At 41.5% G+C, this 24,825-nt stretch overlaps 1 protein-coding gene across 2 annotated transcripts in view; it reads left to right on the top strand.

Annotated features, from left to right (window-relative positions):
• The window catches only part of LOC120978498 (sodium- and chloride-dependent creatine transporter 1-like), a 90,533-nt gene extending 67,053 nt beyond the window's left edge, over positions 1 to 23,480 (top strand). The window contains exons 6-14 of one of the 2 annotated variants that reach the window (XM_040406664.1): positions 1,161 to 1,295; positions 2,690 to 2,793; positions 7,114 to 7,238; positions 7,445 to 7,557; positions 8,235 to 8,372; positions 10,725 to 10,827; positions 21,259 to 21,359; positions 21,709 to 21,879; positions 22,172 to 23,480. In XM_040406664.1, coding sequence (XP_040262598.1) covers positions 1,161 to 1,295; positions 2,690 to 2,793; positions 7,114 to 7,238; positions 7,445 to 7,557; positions 8,235 to 8,372; positions 10,725 to 10,827; positions 21,259 to 21,359; positions 21,709 to 21,879; positions 22,172 to 22,315 — 1,134 coding nt within the window. In that variant the 3' untranslated portion in view covers positions 22,316 to 23,480. The other variant, XM_040406665.1, reaches the window with a different exon arrangement.
• The last annotated feature ends 1,345 nt before the right edge of the window (positions 23,481 to 24,825 follow it).

The following is a 24,825-nucleotide window of genomic DNA, read 5'->3' as shown; positions in this document are numbered from 1 at the left end:
CTAAAACAGACATATCAGGAGAAGTTACAGGTCCTCTTTAAGTCCCAGTAAACCCAGTTAAGAGCTCATGCACATAGAAACGCATTGGGCATGGACAGAGTCCCTATAGATTGTTATAAGGCACCATATTCTCCAAACCCGTAGGCGCTTCATATGGTGCTTCCTTAAAGGGGTTTTCTTAGACTTTTATGGTGACGTTCTCTCCTCTGGATGGGTCATCAGTATCTGATCTGTGGGGTCTGACAACCGGGACCCCCGCAGATCAGCTGTTCGAGGATGACCCTGCACTTGCAGTAGCACCGCACCTTCTCCCTGCTCACCAAGCACAGCGCCGTCCATTGTATAGTGGCCGTGCTTGATATCGCAGCTCAGCCCCATTCACGTCAATGGGACTGAGTTGTGCTTAGGCCACGTGTCCAATGAACGTGATGTCACTGGCCTAGGCAAAGCTGCAATATGGCGGCAGCTCTACTGTAAGCGCCGCTGCCTTCTCAAACAGCTAATCGGTGGGGTCCTGGGTGTCGTACCCCCACCCATCAGATACTGATAACCTATCCAGAGGAAAACCCTTTTAAGGCACTTTTTTTCCCCTTAGAAATAACACACCATATGGTGGCACAAAAAGTACCTATTGGTCCGTAAAAGAGACTTGTTGGGCCGTTCAGGCTCAATGCACTTGGCTTTGCCATGATCCACAGTGGGTATCGGGGAAGGGGCTACCTACAGTATATGGGTAGGTACCATCTATTACCAAAATGATGCAGATACCGTGAAGTGTTAATTAACACAACTTACACTACCATGTCAGCAATGCACCTTGCTTGGCGCACAGATGCCGGCGCCAGATGCTGCAGGTTGCTCGCAGGCATGCTTTTCTTTCCACTGACTGACTACTGCAAAACCTGGACTTTCCTCAGTGAATGCTCCATGTCATTGAATTTTCTTTTTGCCATAGTTTTCTGGAAAAGCTGTGACAATTAACATTATGGCCTCCACTGCAGCTCCATGTTCTATGTTGCAGCATCACTGCACAGATTTTCCATTTAGGAGACCGGGAAAGCTGGGTGAGATGAGCCTCTGGGAGCTGTGATTCCTGCCATGAGGGCTTCTTGTGTATAAATGGAAATGCTCTTGAATGAAACCCAAGCTTTCTGTTGCAGGTGGTCTACTTCACAGCTCTGTTTCCGTATGTGGTTCTGATTATCCTCTTAGCTCATGGGGTCACTCTGCCGGGGGCTCTGGACGGCATTGTCTACTATCTAAAACCGAACTGGTCTAAGCTGGCTGAAGCTCAGGTGAGAAACAAGAAGCTCCAAAGAGGAATATACAGTACTGACCACTTACTATAGGCACAGTGTAAATAGAGAGTGCAGCTCTGGAGTGTAATACAGGATGCAACTCAGGATCAGTACAGGATAAGTAATGTATGTACACAGTGACTGCACCAGCAGAATAGTGAGTGCAGCTCTGGAGTATAATACAGGATGTAACTGAGGATCAGTACAGGATAAGTAATGTAATGTATGTACACAGTGACTCCACCAGCAGAATAGTGAGTGCAGCTCTGGAGTATAATACAGGATGTAACTCAGGATCAGTACAGGATAAGTAATGTATGTACACAGTGACTGCACCAGCAGAATAGTGAGTGCAGCTGTGGAGTATAATACAGGATGTAACTCAGGATCAGTACTGGATATGTAATGTAATGTATGTACAAAGTGACTCCACCAGCAGAATAGTGAGTGCAGCTCTGGAGTATAATACAGGATGTAACTCAGGATAAGTAATGTATGTACACAGTGACTGCACCAGCAGAATAGTGAGTGTAGCTCTGGAGTATAATACAGGATGTAACTCAGGATCAGTACAGGATAAGTAATGTAATGTATGTATACAGTGACTGCACCAGCAGAATAGTGAGTGCAGCTCTGGAGTATAATACAGGATGTAACTCAGGATCAGTACAGGATAAGTAATGTATGTACACAGTGACTGCACCAGCAGAATAGTGAGTGCAGCTCTGTGGTATAATACAGGATGTAACTCAGGATCAGTACAGGATAAGTAATGTAATGTATGTACACAGTGACTGCACCTGCAGAATAGTGAGTGCAGCTCTGGAGTATAATACAGGATGTAACTCAGGATCAGTACAGGATAAGTAATGTAATGTATGTACACAGTGACTGCACCAGCAGAATAGTGAGTGCAGCTCTGTGGTATAATACAGGATGTAACCCAGGATCAGTACAGGATAAGTATTGTAATGTATGTACACAGTGACTGCACCAGCAGAATAGTGAGTGCAGCTCTGGAGTATAATACAGGATGTAACTCAGGATCAGGACAGGATAGGTAATGTAATGTATGTACATAGTGAAAACTAAGGTCCATAATTTCTTAGATTGCCCTCAGCAGTTGGACAGGAAATTTATTTCACAGTATGAACACCATTATGATAATATTATTGGGATTCTCTATGGCAGTGTTATTTGGGCCCACAGCCCCATATTTTCTAAAACAAATCCTGTGTCTGAGAACTGGGAGACGTCTCACCAAAAATTGGGCTGTACTTTTACTGCATAGAAATCCTGCACACCTTGTGTCTGCTCCCTTTCCTGCCGCTGGCTCATGTCTGATCTAATTTATCCTGATTTACTGCAGATTCGCTGTCTTTTTCCTCCAGGTATGGATTGATGCTGGAACACAGATCTTCTTTTCTTATGCTATCGGTTTAGGGGCATTAACAGCTCTGGGCAGCTACAACAGATTTCACAATAACTGCTACAGGTGAGCTTCCCCGGAATTATGGAAGAAACATCACAGTCAGCATTTTCTTATCTGCAATATCTTATGTGACGTGTCCCCATTCACCAGCCACAGAAATGTCACGTTGTATGGTATACATTCTTACAGTCAGGGCAGAACGACCTTCCAGACACATCCCCTGTACATGCTGGCAGACCTCATTGTGGGTGATCTGTCATCTATTACTCATGATTCCTCGAGGAAAACTCGCTGCACTTTCTTTCAAGACTTTATTATAAATATGAAATGTATGGTCAAAAGTAATGGAGGAAGAGACTGAATAACTGATCTGGGCTAAATTATGGCCAAAAAGGTGACTGCTCCCCATGTACAAAATCATAACTACTATAATACTGCTCCTATGTACAAAATCATAAATGCTATAATGCTGCTCCTATGTATAATAATATAACTACTATAATACTGCCCCTATGTACAAGAATATAACTACTATAATACTGCTCATATGTACAAGAATATACCTACTATAATACTGCTCCTATGTACAAGAATATAACTACTATAATACTGCTCCTATGTACAAGAATATAACTACTATAATACTGCTCCTATGTACAAAATCATAAATGCTATAATGCTGCTCCTATGTATAATAATATAACTACTATAATACTGCCCCTATGTACAAGAATATAACTACTATAATACCGCTCTTATGTACAAGAATATAACTACTATAATACTGCTCCTGTGTACAAGAATATAACTACTATAACCTCCCCATCCCAGACCGCCCTGGTTCCACTTCGGTTGAGCAGGCCACAGATGAGTTCCTATCAACTCTACAGCTCCCCTCCATTAGCCCCCTCCAGGCCTCTCAGCTAGTCGCCCCTGTATCTAGAGAAGAGATTGACAAGGTCCTATCCTCCATCCCATCAGGTAAAAGCCCAGGTCCAGATGGACTTCCCATATCGTATTATAAGGCCTTTAGGGATATCCTGACCCCTCATTTTCAGACACTCTGTAACTTTCTCCTGTCTGGAGGATCTCTGCCCACCCAAACATTAGAAGCTCACATAACTATAATCCACAAAGAAAACAAAGACCCCCTCCAATGTGGCAGCTACTGCCCTATCTCACTGCTAAATGCGGATGTCAAGTGGTGGGCCAAAATATTAGCACAGCGTATTCAGCTGATCCTGCCGGATCTTATTGATGGCGAGCAAGTGGGATTTGTGCGGGGCAGACAGTGCTGTGAGAACACGATACGCCTGCTCCATCTTATGGACTGGGCTAGAAGCTCATCTACACCTTTGGCCTTGTTGAGCACGGACGCAGAGAAGGCCTTCGACAGGGTCAGATGGCATTATATGTCGCAGGCCCTGTCGAGGTTTGGTTTTCCAGACTCGTTCATATCTGCGATCTTTACTCTGTACTCGGCCCCGTCTGCCAAACTCAAAATAAATGGTATGCTTTCCCCCTCTTTTTCCATCTCTAATGGGACGAGGCAGGGATGTCCTCTTTCACCGTCTTTATTCGTCATAGTGATGGAGACTTTGCTGTGTAACATCCGTCAGGACCCTGCTGTTAGGGGCCTTACCATAAATTCTCAGACCCACTTGACAGCCGCATTTGCAGATGACCTACTTATAATGACATCTAATCCCGAAACATCCTTCCCTAGGCTTTTGTCTCTTTTTGAGGAGTTTGGCTATGTTTCTAACTTTAAAATCAACTATAGTAAGTCAATGGCCCTTAATGTCACCTGTCCGGACTCGGTAAAAGAGACCCTTCAAAGAACTACCCCCTTTCACTGGGCTACAAAAGATATAGTATTTTTAGGAGTACACATCCCGGCTCAAACAAAGGACTTGTTTGATCTTAATTATGCCCCCTTACTCTCATCAGTTAGGAAACATTTTCATTTATTAAACTTCCGTTCATCTCTTGGTGTGGAAATAGGAACTACCTCAAGACCTTTATAGCCGCTAAATTTCTGTACCTACTTCAGGTTTTGCCTATTTGGCTGCCGCACTCATTTTTTGTTGACATTCGCCGCGTTTTTTCTCTTTTTGTGGGGAAATAAACCCTCAGGAATTGCCTATTCGGTGTTGACCAGAGAGAAGAGGTTTGGCGGTTTTGGTCTGCCTGACATGCGCTCCTACTATGCGGCCTTTCAATTATTCCGAGGTCTATCCCTCCTCAATAACACCTATAGTGCTCCATATGTGCGCCTAGAGCGCTCTCTGCTTTCCACCAAAATGAAGCTAATCCTTTGGGGGCTATCCCCCTGTTCTCCAGGTAGTTCCTCCTTATCACCCCTTTGGAAGAGCCTATTGGTTGAATGGGCCAAGCAATTTAAAGCCAAGGTGCTTACATTTCCAATACCAGGCACTCCACTCTCCTCCTTGCAGTTTTACATTCACCCGGACGCTAAGAAGCCCTTAGGCATTTGGCCTCTTTTAGCTGAGATTCCTTTAAGTGAGATCCGGACCCCAGATGGGAACCTGGATTGGACCCTAGTCTTGAATGACCCCAAAATCAAAAATGCTCCTTTCCTCCAGGGATTTGCCCTGCACAAGGATATTAAATTGATCAAACTACCACCCCCAACTACCTCTAGTCCTTCTTCTTGGTTGGATAAAAGACTATCAGACACCCGTAAGATCCCTAAACCGCTGTCTACCATATATAAAAAATTACTCTCATCCTCCCCTCCTGAGCTACACTTCCTCAATTCGTGGGAAAGAGAACTGTCCATCCGCCTTTCAGAACCGGAAAAGACTTTTGTCCTTTCACATTCTCACGGCTTTAGCCGTTGTATTAGAATACAAGAGAACTCATATAAGCTACTCACCAGGTGGTACAAATCCCCAGAGTTTCTGCATAGGCTTAATGCAGACATTCCAAGTGAGTGTTGTAGGTGTAAAAAGGATACAGGCTCCCTGTCACACATTTGGTGGCATTGTGAGAGGATCAAAGCTTTCTGGTCAAACATAGAAGCATTGATCAATGAGGTATGTGTTACGCAGGTTAAGCTGGATCCCAAACTGATCTTACTTTGGTGCCCCAATGACTCGCTGTCTCCCTGTAGATCTGATCTCCCCACTATGCTCATCACGGCGGCGAGATTGCTGATTCCGCTGCTTTGGAAAGAGGCTGAACCTCCTACTGTTTCGATGTGGAGAGACAAGGTGGATCAGATCTATAGATTTGAAGAGCTGGCCCATTGGGAATCCTACACACGTTCCCGCTTTCTTAAAATCTGGTCACCTTGGAAGAATTATAGAAGGTTTACTTGACGGAGTTGGAAAAACTCTTAACATCCCCCCCCCCCCCTGTCCCCTCCCTACCCCTTCTTTCCTCTCCTTTGTTTTATACTTTTATTGTCTGTTACATTTTTGGCTTCATCTTAGATACCATATGCTGCACTGATATGCAATTATTGTCACTTCCATAGAAGGTTTGTAATAATACCTTTTCATCAATACTACGATGGTATGTGATTGTAAGATGTACTTTATTCTTTGAATAAAAAGAAATTTGGTTAAGAATATAACTACTATAATACCGCTCTTATGTACAAGAATATAACTACTATAATACCGCTCTTATGTACAAGAATATAACTACTATAATACTGTCTCCTATGTACAAAATCATAACTACTATAATACTGCTCCTATGTACAAGAATATAACTACTATAATACTGTCTCCTATGTACAAAATCATAACTACTATAATACTGCTCCTATGTACAAGAATATAACTACTATAATACAGCTCCTATGTACAAGAATATAACTACTAGAATACTGCCTCCTATGTACAAGAATATAACTACTATAATACAGCTCCTATGTACAAGAATATAACTACTAGAATACTGCCTCCTATGTATAATAATATAACTACTATAATACTGCTCCTATGTACTAGAATATAACTACTATAATACTGCTCCTATGTACAATATTATAACTACTATAATACTGCCTCCTATGTATAATATTATAACTACTATAATACTGCTCCTATGTACAAGAATATAACTACTATAATACTGCCTCCTATGTACAAGAATATAACTACTATAATACTGCTCCTATGTACAAGAATATAACTACTATAATACTGCTCCTATGTACAAGAATATAACTACTATAATACTGCTCCTATGTACAAGAATATAACTACTATAATACTGCCTCTCATGTACAAGAATATAACTACTATAATACTGCTCCTATGTACAAGTGTTTTGATGTGAATTTATAGTAACTTCCTAATTGAATTGGAATATCTGTGTAATTTTGGTTATTGATGTTCCTCCCTACAGGGACGCTTATATTTTGGCTGCCATAAACAGCGCCACAAGCTTCTTTGCTGGTTTTGTGGTTTTCTCTGTCCTTGGTTTCATGGCATCAGAGCAGGGAGTGGACATATCAAAGGTTGCAGAGTCTGGTGAGTACAGAATAAGAACATAAAGCCTTCCTACCAGTAGCCACATTTCATAAGGGTCTTATGATTGCTGGAAGGGGGGGTTGGGTCTATCATTTTCCCTGCTGGGATGAACTGTGTACACCGCTTATCCAGGTGATAAGAGACAGCAAGGGATCTAAGGCGCTATTCACTAAGAGATATTGTATAACCTGATGTTTTGTGTTTAGGTCCGGGACTGGCCTTTATTGCATATCCAAAGGCTGTGACATTGATGCCATTTGCTCCGATCTGGGCCGCCTTGTTCTTCTTTATGCTATTGGTCCTTGGTCTTGACAGTCAGGTAATCCCAAAGGATTCTAGGTAATGTCTTTGAGGGATGTAGTTAAGGTAAATGTAAAAAACATCTTTAAAATTTCTAAAAATGTTTTATGGTTCTGGGCCGGATTTCCCATGGAAAGCTAATGCGTCCCACCAGAGGGCCATTGGTTGTATTTGCACCTGAGGCCAATTATACAAAAAAACTCTCAAAAATTTTTCTAGATCCCTTCTGGGTCCTTCTGCGTTTGATGTAGACAATGTCTACCTATGTTGACCAGGGTCAATGGTCCTGAGATGGGAAATCCAGCCCTCATCCAGTTACTAGCAGTATTGATTATATATGTTTTTATTATTATTGGGATGCTCTGGTCGTATTTTGGCACCCAAGAGCAATGTCTTGTTTTTGTCGTGATATCTCCAAGTGCTGAGCAGGACCTGCCCTCCACTTCCAACAGGACAGCTGTCCCCCTCGTCATCACCTTCCTCTTCTCTTACTTGGGCCTGAGACAGGGAACGGCACCTTCAGGGCAGAGGCATACAGGGCAGAGGTGGAGGTGAAAACGGGAGGAAGCCAAGTTGGCCAATGGTGTGAAGGGTATGGGCAAAGGGGTGTCAGATGATCTTAGTATGTTCATCTTCTTCTTGGCACACGTGTTGCCCGTCTTCTTACTTGCTTCTTCTCTTCTCGTTTCTGAACAGTTTGTGGGGGTCGAGGGATTCATTACCGGGATCCTAGATTTATTTCCACAACCAATTAATGGCTTTGTGCGCAGGGAGGTCACCGCTGCACTCTGCTGCCTTCTGTGTTTCATAATTGACCTCTCCATGGTGACTGAGGTAAGAAACAGATAGATTAACCTACTGTTCAAGGTGAAAGACTTTCTGGATCTTCACTTCCTGAGGGTCTTAGTTCTTCTAGGGCTGGCTCAAGAAATGAGCCTGCCCCCAAACAACCATATCAAAATTAAGGCTTTGAGGAGGGCCAGAAAGTAGTGTTCATTGGACCTATGTTAGTGGTATACGAATATACAAACATAGAATAACCAATCTGCATGGGCTCTGTAGATCCCAAGTAAATGAGAACACTGAGAATTTCATGGTGTGCAGTACAATTTTATTACTATTCAAATGTGAGTCCTCAAAACCTGCAACACATATATTTTATAGTACTTCCGAACTTCACCCACTTCCAGATATTGTTAATTCTGCAGGGGTTGGACCTAGAAGAGAGTCCGCCCCAAGCAGCCATCTCAATATTAGGAAACTGGGGGCTGTGAGTGATGCCAGAAAGTACTGTTGGTTTGTTCTATGTCAGGGGTGTAACAATATGCAAACATACAGTAACCAGTCTGTGTGGCCCTGTAGGTCTCAAGTGAATGAGAACAAGAATAAGAATTTCATGGTCTGCCATACAATTATATTACTATTCAAATGTGAGTATTGTTTAGAGCTTGTCAAAAGTAGTCATAGCCTACAGCGCAAATTATTCTAAAATACTTCCCAACACCAACAACATACTGAGTTTCCTAGTTCTTCAGGGGCTGGATGAAGAACAGAGTCCGCCCCTGAGCAACTATTAAAAATTGGGAACTTTGAGTGATGCCAAAAAGTAGTGTTTGCTTCATGTATATCAAGGGTTTGGGAATATGCAAACATAGAGTAACCAATCTGAAAGGCCCCAAGTGAGGCCTTATAAAGGGAATCTGTCATCAGAAAATGACTTATTGTTTAAATCTCGTTTTTGTGTTGAATTTTTGGTGAGTTGTTTCTAATTTTTTTAAATATTTAATTAAAAAAATGTATATAAAACTACATATTTTGCTCTGGCCACTAAGCCTAATAGCAGGTCATGATTTCCTGTTCTGTACAGGTAACTTTTCAGTAGCTATCTTGGTATCGCCACAGGTAGAATTACAATGACAGGTAACACCTCTATTGCGGATCCGTTCAGATAATACAACCGTCTGCATCCGTTCAGAACGGATCCGTTTGTATTATCTTTAACAAAGCCAAGACGGATCCGTCTTGAACACCATTGAAAGTCAATGAAGGACGGATCCGTTCTCTATGGTGACAAAATGTGTCAGATAAAACGGATCCATCCCCATTGACTTACATTGTGCGTCAGAACGGATCCGTTTGGCTCAGTTTTGTCAGACGGACACCAAAACGCTGCAGGCAGCCTCCAGAGCGAAATGGAGACGGAACGGAGGCAAACTGATGCATTCTGAGCGGATCCTTTTCCATTCAGAATGCATTAGGGCAAAACTGATCCGTTTTGGACCTCTTGTGAGAGCCCTGAACGGATCTCACAGATGGAAAGCCAAAACGCCAGTGTGAAAGTAGCCTAAGTCAATGGGTTCAGCTTCTTCTCCTTTGTGCCCATGTAGCTGCTCTAAAAAGACAGTTCAATATATTTTAGGCCTAGTGGCCAGTGTGAAAACTGCAGGATTGTATACTTATTTTTTTTTTAAATAGTTAATGACATGGAAAAATTTAAAAAGATTCTCCAAAAATTCCCAAAAAAATTTGTCTAACATAACTTTTCAGGGTGCAAGTGCAACACTTAAATATTACTTTAGTATAAATATATTCCCAGATACCTTTTGTTAGTTATAATGGTGCATTTTGTCTGGGGAGCAATTATCAGGGGAAATAAAATGGCAGCCGTCCTATTAGTGCACACAAAACCTGTCCTAATCACACAACAGCACAAACTTAAAATCTTCAGCTGAATCCTTAGAGGAATGGAGTCCACGAGAAGACATGAAATACAGAGAGGACGGACAGGACAGACTGTGGTAATGTGGGGCTGTAATAATGGTGACTGTATAAAAAGTGCTGCTCATCAACCACATCCCCACCTCCTCTCTGTACTTCATGTCTCCTCATGAACTCCATTCCTACAGAGATTCAGCTGAAGATCTTATCATCTATATTCAGGATCATAAACCCTGACAAGCAGAGCAGAGAGGAGGATGAGGCAGCTCTTTAGCTCAGTGTCGTGAGTAAACTTGTGCTGCTGTGTGATTAGGACAGGTTTTGTGTATATTAATAGGACGGCGGACATTTTATTTCCCAGACAAGACAAGCCACTTATGAAAGATATTTGGGAATATATCTGTAATAAATTAATATTTAAGTATTTCAGTAATTTTATTTTCTGTATTGTATGTTTTATGATTTTAGGGCGGGATGTACGTCTTCCAGCTTTTCGACTACTATTCCGCGAGTGGCATCACTTTGCTGTGGCAAGCCTTCTGGGAGTGTGTGGTTATTGCGTGGGTTTATGGTAAGCCATTATATCTTAATGATAATATACGTGGCACTTAAAGTTATAATATCATATATACAGTCCATTGGGAAAGTCCTCAGACCCTTTCACTTTTTTCACATTTTGTTATGTTGCTCCTTGTGCTATCAGTTTACCCCTGATTCTGCACTCAGTCCTCCATAAGGAGAAAGTTAAAAGAGAATGAGAGAAAAATCTTGTATTGATATAAGTCTTCAGCCCCTTTACTCAGGACTTAGTTGAAGCCCCTTTGGCAGTGATTACAGCCTCCAGTCTTCTTGGGGATGATGCCACAAAGTTCACACACCTGGATTCGGGAATTTTCTGCCGTTCTTTTCTGCAGATCCTCTCCTGCTCTGTCAGGTTGGATGAGAACCATCAGTGGACAGCCATTTTCAGGTCTCTCCAGAGACTCTGTCTGGGCCACTCAAAGACATTCACAGAGTTGGCCCTAAGCCGCTCTTGTGTTGTCTTGGCTGTGTGCTTAGGATCATCGTCTTGTTGGAAGGTGAACCTTCTGCCCAGTCTGAGGTCCAGAGCTCTGGATCAGGTTTTCATTAAGAATATCTCTATACTTTGCTCCATTCAACTTTCCCTCAACCCTGACCAGTCTCCCTGTTCCCCCAGCATGATGATGCACCATGCTTCACTGTAGGGATGGTATTAGGCAGGTGATGAAACGCAACTGATTTCCTCCAGACATGATGCTTAGAATTGAGGCCAAAAAGCTCAATCTTGGTTTCATCAGACCAGAGAATCTTTTTTTCTCACAGCCTAAGAGTCTTTCTGTTGCTTTTTATAAACTCCAGGCGGCTTTTTATGTGTCTTTTAATAAGGAGAGACTTCTTTCTGACCACACTGCCAAAAATCCCAGATTAGTGGAGGCTGGAGTGGTGGTCGACCTTCTGGAAGTTTATCCCATCTGCACAAAGAATCTTTGGAACTCAGCCAGAGCGACCATCAGATCTTGGTCACCTCTCTTACCAAGACCCTTCTCCCCCAATTACTTAGTTTGGTCGGGCGGCCAGCTCTAGGAAGAGTCCTGGTTGCCCTAAACTTCTTCCATTTAAGAATTATGGAGACCACTGTGCTTTTGAGAACTTTCAGTGCAGCAGAAATGTTTTTGTCTCCTTCTCCAGATCTGTGCCTCCACACAATCCTGTCTCTGAGCTCTACAGGCAGTTCTTTCCTCCTCCATGTCTTGGTTTTTGCTCTGATATCTATTGTCAGCTGTGAGACATTATATAGACAGGGCTGTGTCTTTCCAAATCATGTCCAAACACCTTAATTTACCACAGGAGACTCCAATGAAGGTGTAGAAACATCTCAAAACTGATGTAGAGAAATGGGAGGCTCCAGAGCTAAATGTCAATTGTCATAGCAAAGGGTCTGAATACTTACAGTTGCAAGAAAAAGTATGTGAACCCTTTGGAATGATATGAATTTCTGAACAAATTGGTCATAAAATGTGATCTGATCTTCATCTAAGTCACAACAATAGACAATCACAGTCTGCTTAAACTAATAACACACAAAGAATTAAATGTTACCATGTTTTTATTGAACACACCATGTAAACATTCACAGTGCAGGTAGAAAAAGTATGTGAACCCCTAGACTAATGACATCTCCAAGAGCTAATTGGAGTGAGGCGTCAGCCAACTGGAGTCCAACCAATGAGATGAGATTGGAGGTTTTGGTTATAGCTGCCCTGCCCTATAAAAAACACACACCAGTTCTGGGTTTGCTTTCCACAAGAAGCATTGCCTGATGTGAATGATGCCTCGCACAAATGAGCTCTCAGAAGACCTACGATTAAGAATTGTTGACTTCCATAAAGCTGGAAAGGGTTATAAAATTATCTCCAAAAGCCTTGCTGTTCATCAGTCCACGGTAAGACAAATTGTCTATAAATGGAGAAAGTTCAGCACTGCTGCTACTCTCCCTAGGAGTGGCCGTCCTGTAAAGATGACTGCAAGAGCACAGCGCAGACTGCTCAATGAGGTGAAGAAGAATCCTAGAGTGTCAGCTAAAGACTTACAAAAGTCTCTGGCATAGGCCTCATGCACACGACAGTGTTTTTTCACTGTCAGGGATTTGGCTTCAGTGGTCCGTGTCCGATTTTGCTTCAGTTGTGTTTCCTTGTGTCTCCCTTTTTTTTTGTCTGACAGGGGAAAAAAAAGGAAGGTTAATGAAAAGTGTAATTTTATTGCACCAAGGTCTTGTAGAAAAAAAACCTGACGCGGACACGGATGACATACCAGTTGTGCATCTGTTTTTTTTGACAGACCCATTGACTTGAATGGGTCCGTCCCCTGTTTTCCACTGACAAGAATAGGACAGGTTATATTTTTTTTGACGGACTGGAATCACGGATCACGGACGCGGAGAAAAAACGGAAGACTATCAGTTTTTTTTCACAGCTCCATAGAAATGAATGGGACCTCCGCTAAACTGTGAAAAAACGACGGAACGAACGCAGATGCACACAACGGTCGTGTGCATGAGGCCATATGCTAACATTCCTGTTAGCGAATCTACGATACGTAAAACACTAAACAAGAATGGATTTCATGGGAGGATACCACAGAGGAAGCCACTGCTGTCCAAAAAATACATTGCTGCACGTTTACAGTTTGCACAAGAGCACCTGGATGTTCCACAGCAGTACTGGCAAAATATTCTGTGGACAGATGAAACCAAAGTTGAGTTGTTTGGGAGAAACACACAACACTATGTGTGGAAAAAAAGAGGCACAGCACACCAACATCAAAACCTCATCCCAACTGTGAAGTATGGTGGTGGGGGCATCATGGTTTGGGGCTGCTTTGCTGCGTCAGGGCCTGGACGGATTGCTATCATCAAAGGAAAAATTAATTCCCAAGTTTATCAAGACATTTTGCAGGGAAACTTAAGGCCATCTGTCCACCAGCTGAAGCTCAACAGAAGATGGATGTTGCAACAGGACAACGACCCAAATCATAGAAGTAAATCAACAACAGAATGGCTTAAACAGAAGAAAATACACCTTCTGGAGTGGCCCAGTCAGAGTCCTGACCTCAACCCGATTGAGATGCTGTGGCATGACCTCAAGAAAGCGATTCACACCAGACATCCCAAGAATATTGCTGAACTGAAACAGTTCTGTAAAGAGGAATGGTGAAGAATTACTCCTGACCGTTGTGCACGTCTGATCTGCAACTACAGGAAACGTTTGGTTGAAGTTATTGCTGCCAAAGGAGGTTCAACCAGTTATTAAATCCAAGGGTTCACATACTTTTTCCACCTGCACTGTGAACGTTTACATGGTGTGTTCAATAAAAACATGGTAACATTTAATTCTTTGTGTGTTATTAGATTAAGCAGACTGTGATTGTCTATTGTTGTGACTTAGATGAAGATCAGATCACATTTTATGACCAATTTCTGCAGAAATCCTTATCATTCCAAAGGGTTCACATACTTTTTCTTGCAACTGTGTGTCCATGCAACATTTTAGGTTTTCCTTTTTAATAAATTTGCAAACATTTCTACAAATTATGTTTTCACTTTCTTATTATGGGGTGTTGAGTGCAGAATAACGGGGGAAATTATTTTATTTTTTGCACGGAGCAACATAACAAAATGTGAAAAAGGTGAAAGGGTCTGAAGACTTTCCGATTGCACTGCAGTAATGAACACCAGGAGCAGTGGCGAGTTTCTGGGGCTTGGGGTTGTGACCTAATTTGGGGGAGTTTTCAATTAAAATGTATAGAAAAATCAACAATTACAACTTTATTTACATAGGTAGAATTTTACAGAGCATCCTATGTAGCCAAGCACCCATCAGTGGGAAACATACTATAAAAGTGACACTGTATCATTAACTACCTGGGCTCTTTACTAATTTACATACAAAACTACTTTTTCCATTTGGAAAGGAAACTATAAGCAAGTTGCTGTTGTTGGATCTGTTTTAATTATGCCTGTATATTTAGTATTTCGTATGATATTGTCTTACTTTGTTGCTGTTTATGGGCTATTGTTCTGATTTGAGGATTTAAAAAAAGGTGTGTGTTTTTTTTGTTTTTTGTTTTTTTATAATCTTCCAAAAATGGCACCCCTCTTTTCTTTGGGTTGTGTCTGGTATTGTAGGTCAGCCTTATTCACGTGAGCGCTGCAATACCAGACACAGTCTAAGGACAAGAGTGGCGCTGTTTTCATAAGGCAGACTCTTTTTTTTTTTTTCTAATCCACTAAATCCACTAAGAACTGTTTGCTGAGGGTTTCCCTAAATTAAACCTGTTTTTGAGGGGTTAATTGAACTAAAAAATCAAATACATTCTGAAATTATTTCATAAAGGTTCTCAGTTTTAGTTTTATCAAGTCTACAGGCCTTTCCTAAAGCCATTCCATGAAATAAAGGGCCATATGGTCATAAGTGCGTATTACCAATTGATTACTCTCTTATCAGGCAGAGGAAACTATTATCATGCTTCACAGGCCATTAACTTGTTGTCAGACTGTGCAAAATAGGAAGACATTAGACCTTGATTTCATATGAATTACGCTGACAGTAGGGGCCATTATCGGGCGTGGTAATAAAAATCTGAGTGAGAAATAAGAAAAGTGAATAATTTGCCTAAGATAGTAAAATCCACTCATAATTGGCTTCATACATTCTCTGTAGGGATGAGCGAATCGACTTCAGATGAAATATCCGAAGTCGATTCGCATAAAACTTTGTTTCAATACTGTACGGAGCGAGCGCTGCGTACATATTAGAATGTATTGGCTCCAGGTACCTTGGAACCGAACCCGAGTTCGGGAAATGTTTTTTTTTACAGTATAAATCAATTTCTGAAGACTTCGCAAAGTAATAACTTCGGCTCATCGGAGCCAATACATTCTAATACTGTGCAGAGCGCTCGCTCCGTACCGTATTAAAACGAAGTTTTATGCGAATTGACTTCAGATGTTTCATTCGAAGTCGATTCGCTCATTCATAATTTTCTGCTCTGCCACATTACAGCTGCTGTAGTCTATAGCAGCACATGAACCTCTTCATTTATTTATAGCTAAACCAGTACTCACCATAAGGCTATAAATACAGGAGCCATCGTGTAAGTGTCGCCCGTATCCAAGCAATAATCGGTAGTATACTGCCACCTACTGGTGTGATAGAGCAAGTTAAATATTTTGTACTTTACATGTTTCTTTAAAGGGAACCTGTCACCGGGATTTTGTGTATAGAGCTGAGGACATGGGTTGCTAGATGGCCGCTAGCACATCCGCAATACCCAGTCCCCATAGCTCTGTGTGCTTTTATTGTGTAGAAAAATCGATTTGATACATCTGCAAATTAACCTGAGATGAGTCAGAGCTTGAAAATATGACTCTTCTCTGGTCACACAAGTAAGATATGACTCTTTTATGTTAATTTGCATATGTATCAAATCGGGTTTTTTTACACAATAAAAGCACACAGAGCTATGGGGACTGGGTATTGCGGATGTGCTAGCGGCCATCTAGCAACTCATGAACTCAGCTCTATACCCAAAATCCCGGTGACAGGTTCCCTTTAAACATGAGGATGATGATGATGATGAAGAAGAATTATAATAATAACAACAACAACCATTATTATAATAGTAAGTATATAGTACAAAATATTTTTACTACAATTCGGTTCAGCATAGAGGAACGATCTTACCACTACAGGCCAGCTGTTCTTGGATAAATATATATCTATGTATTAGAGTATAACTACTATAATACTGCCCCCTATGTACAAAAATATAACCAGGGGCGGATTGGCCATAGGCCTTACAGGAAAATTTCCCGGTGGGCCGATGCCCAGAGGGCCGCTCAAGCCCTCCTCTCTGCCACAACCGCCATGTCTTCCTGAATTTAACTGCTCTGGCCCAATTCTAACCTATTAAGCCCCCTGCTCCATATCTTAATCAGAGAGAACTGGGGGAGGAGGACATGAAATGGCAAATATTGGTAGCCACCACAGAGGGACACATTTTAGGGCAATATGTTGTGCTGCTCTGTGATATATGATTCTAATGGGATGGTATTTTGCGCTATGGTATTGCTGACCTTGCCTATTTGTGTTGCCCTGCCTTCTGTCAATTTGGACATGCCTACAACATGGGGCCATTTTTTCCAGGGCCTTTTTAATTTCCCAGTCCATCCCTGAATATAACTACTATAATACTGCCTCCTATGTACAAGAATATGACTACTATAATACTGCTCCTATGTACAAGAATATAACTACTATAATGCTGCTCCTATGTACAAGAATATAACTACTATAATACTGCTCCTATGTACAAGAATATAACTACTATAATACTGCTCCTATGTAAAAGAATATGACTACTATAATACTGCCTCCTATGTACAAGAATATAACTACTATAATACTGCTCCTATGTACAAGAATATAACTACTATAATACTGCTCCTATGTATAAGAATATAACTACTATAATACTGCTCCTATGTACAAGAATATAACTACTATAATACTGCCCCCCTATGTACAGGAATATAACTACTATAATACTGCTCCTATGTACAAGAATATAACTACTATAATACTGCTCCTATGTACAAGAATATGACTACTATAATACTGCCTCCTATGTACAAGAATATGACTACTATAATACTGCCTCCTATGTACAGGAATATAACTACTATAATACTGCCTCCTATGTATAAGAATATAACTACTATAATAGTGCCTCCTATGTACAAGAATATAACTACTATAATACTGCTCCTATGTACAAGAATATAACTACTATAATACTGCCTCCTATGTACAAGAATATAACTACTATAATACTGCCCCCCTATGTACAAGAATATAACTACTATAATACTGCTCCTATGTACAAGAATATAACTACTATAATACTGCTCCTATGTACAAGAATATAACTACTATAATACTGCCCCCCTATGTACAGGAATATAACTACTATAATACTGCTCCTATGTACAAGAATATAACTACTATAATACTGCTCCTATGTACAAGAATATGACTACTATAATACTGCCTCCTATGTACAAGAATATGACTACTATAATACTGCCTCCTATGTACAGGAATATAACTACTATAATACTGCCTCCTATGTACAAGAATATAACTACTATAATACTGCCTCCTATGTACAAGAATATAACTACTATAATACTGCCTCCTATGTACAGGAATATAACTACTATAATACTGCCTCCTATGTACAAGAATATAACAACTATAATACTGCTCCTATGTACAAGAATGTAAGTACTATAATACTCCTCCTATGTACAAGAATATAACTACTATAATACTGCTCCTATGTACAAGAATATAACTACTATAATACTGCCTCCTATGTACAAGAATATAACTACTATAATACTGCCTCCTATGTACAAGAATATAACTACTATAATACTGCTCCTGTGTACAAGAATATAACTACTATAATACTGCCTCCTATGTACAAGAATATAACTACTATAATACTGCTCCTATGTACAAGAATATAACTACTATAATACTGCTCCTACAGGGAGTGCAGAATTATTAGGCAAGTTGTATTTTTGAGGATAAATTTTATTATTGAACAACAACCATGTTCTCAATGAACCCAAAAAACTCATTAATATCAAAGCTGAATATTTTTGGAAGTAGTTTTTAGTTTGTTTTTAGTTTTAGCTATTTTAGGGCGATATCTGTGTGTGCAGGTGACTATTACTGTGCATAATTATTAGGCAACTTAACAAAAAACAAATATATACCCATTTCAATTATTTATTTTTACCAGTGAAACCAATATAACATCTCAACATTCACAAATATACATTTCTGACATTCAAAAACAAATCAGTGACCAATATAGCCACCTTTCTTTGCAAGGACACTCAAAAGCCTGCCATCCATGGATTCAGTCAGTGTTTTGATCTGTTCACCATCAACATTGCGTGCAGCAGCAACCACAGCCTCCCAGACACTGTTCAGAGAGGTGTACTGTTTTCCCTCCTTGTAAATCTCACATTTGATGATGGACCACAGGTTCTCAATGGGGTTCAGATCAGGTGAACAAGGAGGCCATGTCATTAGATTTTCTTCTTTTATACCCTTTCTTGCCAGCCACGCTGTGGAGTACTTTGACGCGTGTGATGGAGCATTGTCCTGCATGAAAATTATGTTTTTCTTGAAGGATGCAGACTTCTTCCTGTACCACTGCTTGAAGAAGGTGTCTTCCAAAAACTGGCAGTAGGACTGGGAGTTGAGCTTGACTCCATCCTCAACCCGAAAAGGCCCCACAAGCTCATCTTTGATGATACCAGCCCAAACCAGTACTCCACCTCCACCTTGCTGGCGTCTGAGTCGGACTGGAGCTCTCTGCCCTTTACCAATCCAGCCACGGGCCCATCCATCTGGCCCATCAAGACTCACTCTCATTTCATCAGTCCATAAAATCTTAGAAAAATCAGTCTTGAGATATTTCTTGGCCCAGTCTTGACGTTTCAGCTTGTGTGTCTTGTTCAGTGGTGGTCGTCTTTCAGCCTTTCTTACCTTGGCCATGTCTCTGAGTATTGCACACCTTGTGCTTTTGGGCACTCCAGTGATGTTGCAGCTCTGAAATATGGCCAAACTGGTGGCAAGTGGCATCTTGGCAGCTGCACGCTTGACTTTTCTCAGTTCATGGGCAGTTATTTTGCGCCTTGGTTTTTCCACACGCTTCTTGCGACCCTGTTGACTATTTTGAATGAAACGCTTGATTGTTCGATGATCACGCTTCAGAAGCTTTGCAATTTTAAGAGTGCTGCATCCCTCTGCAAGATATCTCACTATTTTTGACTTTTCTGAGCCTGTCAAGTCCTTCTTTTGACCCATTTTGCCAAAGGAAAGGAAGTTGCCTAATAATTATGCACACCTAATATAGGGGGTTGATGTCATTAGACCACACCCCTTCTCATTACAGAGATGCACATCACCTAATATGCTTAATTGGTAGTAGGCTTTCGAGCCTATACAGCTTGGAGTAAGACAACATGCATAAAGAGGATGATGTGGTCAAAATACTCATTTGCCTAATAATTCTGCACGCAGTGTATGTACAAGAATATAACTACTATAATACTGCTCCTATATACAAGAATATAACTACTATAATACTGCTCCTATATACAAGAATATAACTACTATAATACTGCTCCTATGTACAGGAATATAACTACTATAATACTGCCTCCTATGTACAAGAATATAACTACTATAATACTGCCTCCTATGTACAATAATATAACTACTATAATACTGCCTCCTATGTACAAGAATAGAACTACTATAATACTGCTCCTATGTACAAGAATATAACTATTATAATACTGCCCCCTATGTACAAGAATATAACTACTATAATACTGCCCCCTATGTACAAGAATATAACTTGTATAATACTGCCTCCTATGTACAAGAATATAACTACTATAATACTGCCTCCTATGTACAAGAATATAACTACTATAATACTGCTCCTATGTACAAGAATATATCTACTATAATACTGCCCCTATGTACAAGAATATAACTACTATAATACTGCTCCTATGTACAAGAGTATAACTACTATAATACTGCCTCCTATGTACAAGAATATAACTACTACAATACTGCTCCTATGTACAAGAATATAACTACTATAATACTGCTCCTATGTACAAGAATATAACTACTATAATACTGCTCCTATGTACAAGAATGTAACTACTATAATACTGCCTCCTATGTACAAGAATATAACTACTATAATACTGCTCCTATGTACAAGAATATAACTACTATAATACTGCCTCCTATGTACAAGAATATAACTACTATAATACTGCCTCCTATGTACAAGAATATAACTACTATAATACTGCTCCTGTGTACAAGAATATATCTACTATAATACTGCCTCCTATGTACAATAATATAACTACTATAATACTGCCTCCTATGTACAAGAATATAACTACTATAATACTGCCCCCTATGTACAAGAATATAACTACTATAATACTGCTCCTATGTACAAGAATATAACTACTATAATACTGCCTTCTATGTACAAGGATATAACTACTATAATACTGCTCCTATATACAAGGATATAACTACTATAATACTGCTCCTATGTACAAGAATATAACTACTATAATACTGCCCCCTATGTACAAGAATATAACTACTATAATACCGCTCCTATGTACAAGAATATAACTACTATAATACTGCTCCTATGTACAAGAATATAAATACTATAATACTGCTCCTATGTACAAGAATATAACTACTATAATACCGCTCTGTTGATTACCTAGGATCTATGAATGATTTTTAATTCCACGTGACATTGTACTGAATGTGGATTACTTCTCTTTCAGGTGCGGATAGATTTATGGATGACATTGCTCGCATGATTGGTTACCGGCCTCTCCCATACATGAAGTGGTGCTGGTCTGTGATTACTCCTCTTGTCTGCGTGGTGAGTGCTATGTTATTATGTAGATAACCGAGACATCACTGTGGATATAAGACACTTGGAGAGATTCGTGGAGTTATATGGTACCACAGTGCCACCTAGTGGTGATGACTAATGTTTCCTATTGTATAAGAAACTTTGCTTTATTTTGCTCTTACAGCTTGCTGTACGGGCTCCTGTGCATGGACATAAACTATACAATTCTGGCTGCCTGCACCCACCACTAGAGGGAGCTCAGGAGTTGTTATCATTGAGTTCAATGTAAAATCTGTATGCAGGAATCGGCTTCCTCTTCACTTCTGCTCGTCCACTGAGTCTTTGTCCTAACTCCTTCTCGATTCTTTGATTTCAGGGTATTTTCGTGTTTCATGTGGTTAACTACAAGCCTCTGACCTACAATAAAACCTATGTTTATCCCTGGTGGGGCGAAGCGATTGGCTGGGGTCTGGCCCTGTCTTCTATGCTGTGTATCCCACTGACTGTTGTATGCAAGCTGCTAAGAGCCAAAGGGTCTCTGCGGGAGGTAAGGGTTCACTTTAAGGAATACCGGGCCTGATACTTGAAAGTTGTAGGACGCATGTAATATCACAATTGCCCTGTAGTGGCCGCTGCATTGATGCGTCCTTAGGCAGCGACTCATTATAGGGTGGCATCAGTGCACAGTAGGTTTGTCATTCTGGAGTCTGCTGGGTGTCATCCCTTGCAGAACATTTAATGGCGGCCATGTCATCCAGCTTATGTCATCCAGCTTATGTATAACTACAAAATAATGGCTGGCCTTGATCATATGTTTTTTTTTTGTTTGTTTTTTGCAGCGTTGGCACCACCTCACCATCCCGGTGTGGGGTCACCACCACCTTGAATATCTTACCCCCGAAGCAGAAACCAAACTGCTCCCCCCCGACTCTCTGGTCACCATCACAATGGAGAAAGCCACTTTATTCGAAACAGTCATCTAAGAAGTCGCCCGTGCAAAGAGCCCGCCACTTATGATGTGTTGTAATGTGTTGTGCCAATCCGTTCACCTGTCTGTAACTCCTGTGCCAGGGTGAGGGCGACCCAGTGCAGGACACCATGATATAACTGCCCCCCCCCCATATCTGCCCTGTAAGAGCTGATTGAATAGTAGTCCTATGTATCCCCTGCTCCACGGGCAGCGTCTTACATGACGCCATAGAATAGTTAAATGGCCCCAAACCCCCTTTACCATGTGAGGGGCCCCATAGCACAGATCAGACTGGCCCCCATTGTGATGCTGGTTGTTGCCACCTTGAACAGAAGGGTAAGGGGTTTGTTCACCCTTACCACGACCCTTTGTCTAGTTTTCCGACCCCCCTTGTTTCCTATGCAGCTCCTCTGGTGTCCTGCACAGGTTCTCCCACCCAGTGGTAAAGAGGCCGGGACCAAACCCCCCTCCCTCGCCGAGGACCCCATATCATCCGCTATGGTATATGTGCCCTTGGAGATGTAATGAGTCCTTCGCTTTTGCAAGGCATGGAGGGTAGAGGAAGATTGGGGTGAACGAGCACTGGGCCGCCCTATCCTGGCATGGTGTGGGGGTATGAAGCAGTGCTTGTGAGGGTCTCTGTTCTGCTGTAGGACCCCTTCTCCTCTAGGTATAGACCTCAGTCCACTGTATTATAGTCAATTCCTTCTCTGCTAGCCTAATATAATACAGGGACATGGCCACCAGAACCATGTGGGCCTGACTGGGAAATGTGGACCTTGAGGTAATGATTCTGGGGTCCCATCCTCCGTCTATATACAGAACCAAATCTGAAACCTTCCTGCCGCTACATATGGTGCTCCATCCTAGAGGTATAGCTTCAAGATCCTGGGCCAGATACAAAACCTAGTGATGTATAGGGTAGGGGCTCAGTAATGGACAGAGCAGTGGGTTTTTATTTAAAGGGGTTGTCCACCATTATAGGGAATCTGTCAGCAGCGTCCGTCCTGTCCCGCTGCTTGCATACACACAGAGCTGTGCTTCGCCTGACTACTGTTTTTCTTTTTTTGATCCCAGTTACGATACTTTTCCTTAATATGCAAATTTGGCCTTTGGTGCAATGAGGACGTCACCATTGCTCTCGTCGCATCCAAGCTCCACTCCTTTTTGTGTCCAGCCCTTCAGGGCCAGGCAGTGAGGGAGGGGGCTGGCCACAGAAAGGAGCAGAGCTTGGATTGCGACGAGAGCAACGGTGACGCCCTCATTGCTCCAAACGCCTAATTTGCTCATTAAGAAAAAGTGTCAGACCTCGGGAACGGAGCAAAAGTAAAACAGCATTTTAATCAGGTGAGAACCGCAGCGATGCGTCTATGCAAGTTTGATAGGGAGCTGGCTGGGGACAGATTCACTTCACGAGAACATGGCTGCTTTTTTTTTTTTTTTTTTAAACAGCGCCACCCCTGCCCGTAGTTTGTATTTGGCATTGCAGCTCATCTCCATTGCAATACTACACACAACCTTTGGACAGCTGTGGCGCTGTTTCTGGAAGAAAACAGACATGTTTATTTTTTTTTTCTCCAATTCTGGACAACCCCTTTAAGGGCTTTCAACATACAGAGATGAGTTCAGGGACCCTTAAAACGTACGCAGAGCAGAGAGTTGTGTGATATACGGAGCAGAAACAGGGTCAAATCCTGGGACCTCCACCCACTATGTGCCATTTATAGCATTGCTGTCCCCTAGTCTGGACTTTGGGCCCCACCAGCTCCCACACACCCTTAGGGTATATTTCAAATGTCAGTATTTTGTAATCCGCATTGCGGACCCATTCATTTCAATGGCCCCGCACAAAATGCGGACAGCACAAAAAACGAAACAGAAATCTGGAAAAAAACTCCGGAGGTGTGAACGGAGCCTTACTGATAGCTCTTTTAGATTGTTAGCTGCTTGGTTTTCTGCTGGAAAATATGAAGGGAAGTCAAAAAGTAAGGTTCCCTCAGAAAGCATTTTTCATCCTCCCTCTGGTCTGTGGGGTTGAACCTGGGATCGAATCCCTGCGGGTCCTAAGATGTCTCTGCTCATGGATTAGAAGGGAAGATTACGCCTGGAAAATATCGGAAGAAGGAAATCGGATGGAGCCACGTCGGGTCCACAGGGAGGAGGCTTACGTACAGTAATTCCATCTGTGGCCATGGCCATATACCACACGAGGACTGAAGCCCACCACATTCTTCCTATGCCAACTTTTCCCTAGGACTCATCTGGAAATCTTTTTGTGAAATTTTTGGATAACCGATCCTTTTCAAACCACCGATACAGCTTTACTCTCCAAAACCCAATGAAGATAACCATCTCGTTGCCCACGGGGACCTCTCAAGACCATATATGACTACAGGTTCGCAGCGGCGAGGTTCTTTTCAGCCCCTGCTTCTTTCATCAACTCACAGAACACCAGTGCTAAACTGGCTGCACCAACATCTCGTGGCCTGAACATGAAGACGCTCCTGCCATCTAGTGTTAAAA

Source organism: Bufo bufo, chromosome 9 (genome assembly GCF_905171765.1).
Source record: "Bufo bufo chromosome 9, aBufBuf1.1, whole genome shotgun sequence".
Lineage (NCBI taxonomy): Eukaryota > Metazoa > Chordata > Amphibia > Anura > Bufonidae > Bufo > Bufo bufo.
Note: the sequence above shows the minus strand (reverse complement) of the source record. Positions and strands in the feature narration are given on the sequence as shown.